Genomic DNA, 7435 nt, shown 5'->3' with positions numbered 1-7435 from the left:
CAGTGGCGTTCTCCGTGGGAGAGAGCTGTGAGTCTGCTCCCTTCTGTGTGGAGAGGGGGGCGTGCTTCCCATCAGAGACCCCTGCTGCAGTGTGATGGAGCTGGGAGCAGGGCGTTGGCAGGGATGGCATGTGGAGGCTGCCAGAAGTGAGCAAGGCACCTGTAAATGATCTTTCTGAGTGGTTCCCAGCCATGGGGCAGGGCTGCCAGTGTGAATGCTGCGCAGTAAACTGGACAGTTGGTACCAGTTGAAGCTGAAATTGGCCTTGGAGGGGTGAGAAACTGCTTTGGATCGATTTGATGCCTTCACACATAAGCTTATGCTTGGCCTTTGCACTCTTTTCTAGCATGTGGATATGGAAAACTCCTATCTCTGTGGATACTTGAAGATTAAAGGCCTTACAGAGGTGAGTGTTAGCTGCAAAACAACAAGAAAAGGGGCTGTGTAAAGGCTTTTCGCTTCCCTGGTGGGGTGGGAGAAGCTGCCACCAGAAGTAGGAAGTGGTGGAATTGAACATACAGTAAATTTGACCACTAAGTAGTTTAATAGCTTCAGTCTGTTGTTCTTGGCATGGCGAGCAAATACAACGAGCCGTGGTGGGAGTCCTGAACAAGGGAAGCTTATGTGGCATCCTGTAAAGTCTGAGCAGAGACGGATCTGACCCTGCAATCAGCTTTGGGCACTCTACCAGTGGTGATGTGTTGCTGAAAGAAAACAAACCAGGACCCAAACAGTCACATCTTCACATTTGTCCTTCCCTACCCGTTCTTTAAGATCTGCTCCTGGTGTTGTACAGTCCATGAGAAGTGTCCCCAGGGGTGATGCCTCTTTTGGCTGCCATGCGCTGAAACATCTGTCATTACATGGGAGCACTTGGAGGAGCTTGCTCACCCCAGCTGAGCCTGCTGTTCCCTGCCTGTGTTCTCCTGATTTGGTGCCAATGAAGAGGAGCACCTTCTCCCCTAGCGGGTTGGCTTATTGCAGCCCTTGGGTCCTGTACCAGTCACTCAGCACCTGCTGGGTATCTGCTGGGGAGCAGTGCTGGGTGTAAACAGTCCCTTGTGATCGTCCCGCTGGGAGCTTCCCCACTGTCCAGCTCTGACACAGCTCCTTCTGGGTTCATGAAGTGATCAGAGAGGCAGAGAGAGGCTGGGATAAGAGCGTGGAGGCTGTGCATGCATACGAGTCGGAATCTAAGGGGTTTGGGGCAGGATGAGTCAGTGCGGTGCTTGGTGGCAGCACTGGCCTGGGGTTGCCCAAAGCTCTTGCTGCAAGGTGCTGCTCTTTGCTGAGCCCATGCACCTCTTTCTGTGTTTGACTTTGTGCCTAGGTGGCAAATCTTCTGACCTCTCGTTTGTCTCTCTTCTCTCCTAGGAGTACCCAACCCTCACCACTTTCTTTGAAGGGGAAATAATCAGTAAAAAGCACCCTTTCTTAACACGCAAGTGGGATGCTGACGAAGATGTGGATCGTAAACACTGGGTAAATAAGTCTGGGGTGCAGATGTGGGTCTGATGCAGTCCTGGCTGAGCAGCTGGTTTGGAGGTGAGGTGCATGCAAGAGTTGTCAGAAGGGTCTGGAAACCTCTCCTTTTGGGGGCTCTTTTCCCACACTGAGATCTTTGCAACTAGAGGTCCCTTCAGCAGGCTGGTAGCTGTGATCCAAAATAGGAGAGAGGGTGTCATGCTTTCCACTTGCTACCCCTGGGGTTGGAAGGGGCAGGAGCAATCCCCATCTCTTGAGCCTCAAACGCGCTCCTTTTATTGAAGGCTTATCAGCAAGTGGAGCAGAGAAGGGCAGAGGTGCCCCTCTGGCATGGGCAGGGCTGTTGGTACCCTTGTTTGAGCTGTGCCACCCCAGCCCTGTGCTCGGGACAGGGTGTGTCTGCCGCAGCGCTCTGGATCAGGGCCACTGCCGCTGATTGCCTCCCCGCCTCGACCTTTGCTGTTGTTTGCCAGACTTGGATGTTTACTGTGTTTCTGTCAAAATAGCTTCCTCTGGAAGCACAGGAGCTTCTCCAGCCGGGCTGGATGTGGCTGTGGGTGTCTGGCAGTTCCCTGGTCCCCTGTACTGGTCCTGGGGTGTGCGTTTTGTGCTGCTCCAGGGAGAGAGCAGCCCCTTTGCTGAGGAGGTCCTGTTCTGTAGCAGTTCCTCCCTCTTAAGTAGCAACTGGCACTGCTGAGCTCTGCTCCTGGAATAAGCATCCTGCTCTTTTTTTTTCCTGTTTCAGGGGAAGTTCCAGGCTTTTTACCAGTATGCAAAAACTTTTAACTCCGATGACTTTGATTATGAGGATCTGAAAAACGGGGACTATGTCTTCATGAGATGGAAGGTAAACTCTGCTTGTCTTCTTCTCTGATGAGCTGCTTACAAGTCACTGACAGAGGCTTGTGGTGTCTGAAAGCTTTTTCAGCTGCAATGGTTTAATGAAAGATCTGACCCTGCCAGCCTCGTAACCCACCGTACGTGCAAATTCCAGTGTGACTCCTGTCTAGCCAGCTAATTGCGTCCTTCAGGGCTGCAGTCATGGCTAAAAACACAACAGGAAAATCTTGCTTGGTGGTGTTCCAGAGCACGAGAGGATCGTGTCTCCAGTCCCTGTGAGGGGCCTGTGTTTTTGATGCAGACTGGCTGGTCTGCACCTTTCTTCAGCTGGATTGATTCCTCCTCCTTTACATGAGCCTTGTGCAGCTGCAAGGGGAGGCAGTTATAGGATCATAGAATGATTTCTGTCAAAAGAGACCTCTGAAGACCATCTACTACAACCTCCCACCATGGACAGGGACATCTGTCACTAGATCAATTTGCTCAGAGCCCCATCCAACCTGACCCTGAATGTTTCTGGGGATGGGGCATCTCCCACCTCTCTGGACAGCCTGTGCCAGTGTCTCACCACCCTGATAGTGAAGAATTTCTTCCTGATACCTAATATAAATCTACCCTAACAGTTTAAAACCATTGTCCCTTGTCCTGTCACTACAGGCCCTGGTAAAAAAGTTTCTCTCCACCTTTCTCATAAGCCCCCGTAAGTACTGAAAGGCTGAAATCAGGTCTCCTTGGAGCCTTCTCTTCATCATCAGTTACTTCAATTCCTGATTTTGCAATTGGCTTCTGGTTTGCAGGGGATGGGTGTTGAGCTGAAAGTGATCTTGTGCACTCTTAAAACTGGTTCTGTTCTCAGTTGTCTGCTTCCCTGTGAGATTCCTGCAGTGGCAGGCCGTGAAAGGCACTGGTCTCTGTGGTCTGGGCCGGTTTTTTTTATGCCTTTGTGTTAATATGCTCAGTTTGGGAGGGCAGATTGGGGTGGGTAGGTTGAATTTGACCAGCATTTTAAAATAGGGTCTGTGTTTTGTGTGCAGGAACAGTTCCTTGTCCCAGATCACACTATCAAAGATATCAGCGGTGCTTCCTTTGCTGGTTTCTATTACATCTGCTTCCAGAAGTCAGCAGCATCTATAGAGGGCTATTACTACCATAGGAGTTCAGAATGGTAAGGAAGCCGCCTCCTCCCTGCTGCGGGCTGAAGGGCGACTCCTCAAACCAAGCAGTGACTCCTCTTCTGCTCGTCCGCAGCCTTGGGAGTGTCTGTGGGTTGTGCTCCCTCTGTTTGCGCTTTGCTCAGTGATTCAGGCTTCTCCATGCCTCGGCCCTTCAAAGGATGTCACAGGGGCCTTTGAGAAGGACTTAGGTGCTTTCTCACGTAGAACAGCTTGGCTGCTGCTCCCTTCACACAGAAACACTTAGGCCAGTGCTTTGTAGTCCAAGGTCCCTGGGGTGTTGCTGTAAAACACAGGGAACAGAGTTAATTGCTTTGTTTCTCATTAAAGCCACGTGACAAGTAGCTGCAGAGAGCTCTTTTCCCTCTGACAGCCTTGGATGCTTGTCACACTCAGCAAGTGAATCTGCAGGGTGGCTGGAAGCTCTCAGGGGGGAGGGAAGGTACCTGGGAGGCTTTCAGACAAATCCCCTCCTGCTAAGCTTTGAAAGGCCTGAGCGTAATTTGCAGTTGTAGCAAACACCATTTGAACATGAAAGTTGATGAACTTCAAAAGGTGTCTAAAAAACCACAGACAGCCCACCTCAATGCAGCCTGGCTGCGGGTAGCTCAGAGGCACGGGAATGGAAATGAGGAGTGATGCTGAGTCCTCACGGGGGTTTTGGCACCAGGGGTAAGTGGGTGTCAGGTGCTGAACACCTCTGAGAGCCAAAGGGGGAAGAGAAGAGGCAGCACCAGGGTGTCTGCTCCTGCCAAACAGGAGCCGTCAGCGCCAGGGGAGTTCTGCTGCTCTGTGCAATCCTCTCATCTGTCTTTTCCCTCTCCTCCAGGTATCAGTCATTGAATTTAACTCACGTTCCTGAGCACAGCGCTCCTATCTACGAATTCCGATGACAGCTGTCCAGAACTGATACCGCACAGAAGCAAACCGGGCAGGAGAGCATGGCCTGCCAGGAGAACTGTGTCCCTGTCGGCGCACGGGAATGCACACTTCTCTCCTGCCCCTCGGACTCGTGAGAGAGAGCCTGAATGTTCACCCACCCAGCCCAAGGAGTGTGGCTGCTGGAGCTTGATTCTCCCTCCTGTCGAGTGGCGATTTGATCTTTAAATCTGGTTTTAAGCTACCTTTAAATGCACTTTCTTATTGCACAGCTAGTTTCTCTGTCACTGAAATTCCTCCCGGCTCTCTTCTGGAAGCTGTTGCTCAGTAGCTGGAGTCAGTGGTCTGTCCTCTGAGTAATAAGAAAATATAAGCTCAGGGCTTCTATTTTCCTTGTTACAGCCTGATAAGGGTTGAAATCGCCAGGACTCAGGTTTGTTGCCCAAATTGCCACCCCTGTTCCCAGAGCCGGGTCCTGTGTGTGAGGCTCTGCTTGGCAGGGAGCTGCTCAGCTGCAGAGGCTGGCGGGGGAGCGTTGGCCAGGACAGGTGAGGCTCGAAGGAGTCTTTGCTTCGCGCTGGCTAATGAGGTTAGCTGGAACCGCAGATTTGTTTGGGAACTCCAGCCCTTTGGAGCTGGGAACTGTTCCCGTGTCTGGATACGCCACTGGGAATTAATTTGATGTACGGACTTCCAGGCTCTCAGTAAAGTGGATCTGAACTCTGCTTATAGGTGTATATTTGCTCTTTACTTAAGTTAAGGGTAAAAAAACAAAAAAAAAAAGACAAAAAAAGACAAAAAAAAGAAAAACTTTTATTAAAAAAAAAAAGTATTTTTATGGCTCCTTTTCCCAAGGACCCTGTGGCAAATGCACAAGTACTCGATTACCTTTTACCGTTTTCACATTGAAAACCGGCAACGTCTCCGTTAGGTTTTTATTTCCGTGTGTGTAACCCAGCCGCTTTGGGAAAGTCATCGGAGCGCAAGCGGCCGGCAGCGGCGCAGAGCTGCTCTGTTCAGCATTTGGACTCGCTCTTCATGCTTCACCAATGCCGCTGCTTGAGCCCTTTTTACAAGGCAAAAAGAAAAGGGGGGAAAAAGAAACCAACCACCCCGACAAAAAACTCCAGTAGCTCTCCTCTGACTTTGAAATGTTCCAAGTGACATAACTCGAGGCTTGCGTGCCAAAGCGTGTGTGTGTGTGTGTATGCGCGTGTGGGTTTATTTTGTTACCTAAAGACATTTAAAAAACAAAACCCGTCGGCCTCAGTCGTGTATTTCATGTGACGGTCCCACCTGCGAGGCTTTTGTGAGAGTTCAGTTGGTGTTTTTCTGGCTGTTTCAACAAAAAAAAGGACCCCCCCCACGTCACCCTTTCGGCAGAGCTTATGTCACGCGCTAAGCCGGGTGGGTGTTGAGAGCAGGTTTGTTGCCTGGGAGAGGAAAGCGAAGCCTCCGCGTGCCTAGCGACAGGACGGCTCGGGTTTGTCTTCTTCATGACAAAGATTTCTTCCTTTTCGGCGGCCTGTCCGCTTTCTTGCGGCAGCCGAGTTGTTAATTTAAGCCTTAACGTGAAAGCGTTCGGGTCTGGCTGAGCCCGTTTCCTCTCGTCCGAGTCTGAGTCGGGATCTTGCGTGATGGGAGAAGCGGCCGGGCTGGTCTCCGGAGATGATGCGGAAATCGCCCGCCTCGTGCGGGCTGTTTTGCCGCGGACGAATCCTTTTCACAAATGGAGAGAGATCCCCTTGTGGGAGAAAGGGGGAGACCTGGGGAGAGCCCCCGGTGATGGAGGAAGCGTGTGCAGTTGCGGGTAGATCTGTAGAGCAGCACAAGTGTGAGCGGGAGAGCGATTTGAGGCGTGAAGGGAAAAGCGGCTGCGAGCAGAGCAGTTGGGAAGTGGATTCCCATTTTATTCTGCTCTTCCTGGAGAAACTCAGCCCCTTTGGTGGTGAGGAGAGGGGTCTCCTCGCAGGCGGTGCTGGGACACGTCCTGCTTTTAGAGGAGAAAGCTGGTGGTGCTACTCTGCTGTGACCAAGCGTGGGGGTGAAGCCTCCTCCCGGGCGCTGTGTTGGGTGCTGGAGCCCAGCTCTGAGGCTCTCAGCAGCCTCTGGAGCTCTGTGTGCAGTATCGGTGGTGCCAGTCCCTCGTGCTCCCCAGGGCTGTCGGTGCCAGCGCGGCGCTTGGGTCTCTGACGTGGTTTAGTTGCGTTAACGCTGTGGTTGGTGGCAGGAGCTGGGTTAGGAAGGGTCCTGGGGTTGTTTAATGTGTGTAACTACCCCAAAACCTCTGAAGTTTTTCTTTGAGGCTTGATATGTTGCGAGAAGGGTGAGGAAGGAGTGTCCTGCTCTCTGCCTGAGTCCTTCCCACCGTCCTGAAGGCAATTGCAGCTGAAATCCACAACTGCCAGGGCGATGCTGCCCTGTGGGCTGTGTGGTGGATGCAGAGCAGGTTGTGGAGCCGAGAGGTTTGCAGGGGCTGTTTGTGTTCAGAGCTTCCCTTAAAGCCTTCGTTTGGGTTTTCTTTGCCTCGCCGGGTGAGCTAAGCAGAGGTGTTCACGTATGTCGCAGTGTGGTGGGGGAGAAACGGCCGGGGGAGGATCTGGGGTGCGGAGGTAAGGAATGGGGTGTTTGGTCTCAGAAGAGGTTGCAATGTCTGTTTTTACCCGTGCTGGCTGCCAAAGGGGGGTGCACTGTGGGCAGACGGAGCGGGGGCTGAGGGGGCGTTTTGTGGAGCGATCAACGTCCAAATTAAACATGAAATGTATTTAAGGGCTCTGTGTCCGTGTCTGTTTGTCAACCAAAGCTTTTCTCACTTCTGAGGGAGAGCTGTGCTTCATCCCCCACTCGAGGGTTTCTCCAGGATCCCAATAAGCTGCTGATTGCCCTAAATGCAGGATCCAGCCTTAATTAGGGGAGCAGGAGGGGGTGAGGCCTGGTGTGGGGGCTCCCTGTTGACCCCCATCTAGTTACTTAGTGCTTTCCCTATACGCAACGCCCGTTCTTCCCCCCGTAGCCCCACTCCCCGGGCAGCTCGCAGTGCCAGCCGGTTCCCCGCTTAC

At 52.2% G+C, this 7435-nt stretch overlaps 1 protein-coding gene across 1 annotated transcript; it reads left to right on the top strand.

Annotated features, from left to right (window-relative positions):
- The first annotated feature begins 350 nt into the window (after positions 1 to 350).
- Positions 351 to 5099, top strand: GID4 (GID complex subunit 4). The gene is made up of 5 exons (XM_010193853.1): positions 351 to 406; positions 1375 to 1482; positions 2231 to 2332; positions 3360 to 3490; positions 4327 to 5099. The coding sequence occupies exons 1-5, from the start codon at positions 356 to 358 to the stop codon at positions 4388 to 4390; spliced, it is 456 nt and encodes a 151-aa protein (XP_010192155.1). The 5' UTR covers positions 351 to 355; the 3' UTR covers positions 4391 to 5099.
- The last annotated feature ends 2336 nt before the right edge of the window (positions 5100 to 7435 follow it).

Source organism: Mesitornis unicolor, unplaced genomic scaffold (assembly GCF_000695765.1).
Source record: "Mesitornis unicolor isolate BGI_N332 unplaced genomic scaffold, ASM69576v1 scaffold11761, whole genome shotgun sequence".
NCBI classification, from domain to species: Eukaryota; Metazoa; Chordata; class Aves; order Mesitornithiformes; family Mesitornithidae; genus Mesitornis; species Mesitornis unicolor.
This window is presented reverse-complemented; position numbering and strand designations above follow the sequence as displayed.

What these genes read in the sequence shown, in the direction of transcription:
- GID4 (XM_010193853.1), top strand. Translation starts at nt 356, where the DNA reads ATGGAAAACTCCTATCTCTGTGGATACTTGAAGATTAAAGGCCTTACA. An exon ending in AGATTAAAGGCCTTACAGAG is followed by an intron (nt 407 to 1,374) that starts GTGAGTGTTAGC and finishes CTTCTCTCCTAG; the next exon opens with GAGTACCCAACCCTCACCAC. An exon ending in TACCATAGGAGTTCAGAATG is followed by an intron (nt 3,491 to 4,326) that starts GTAAGGAAGCCG and finishes CCTCTCCTCCAG; the next exon opens with GTATCAGTCATTGAATTTAA.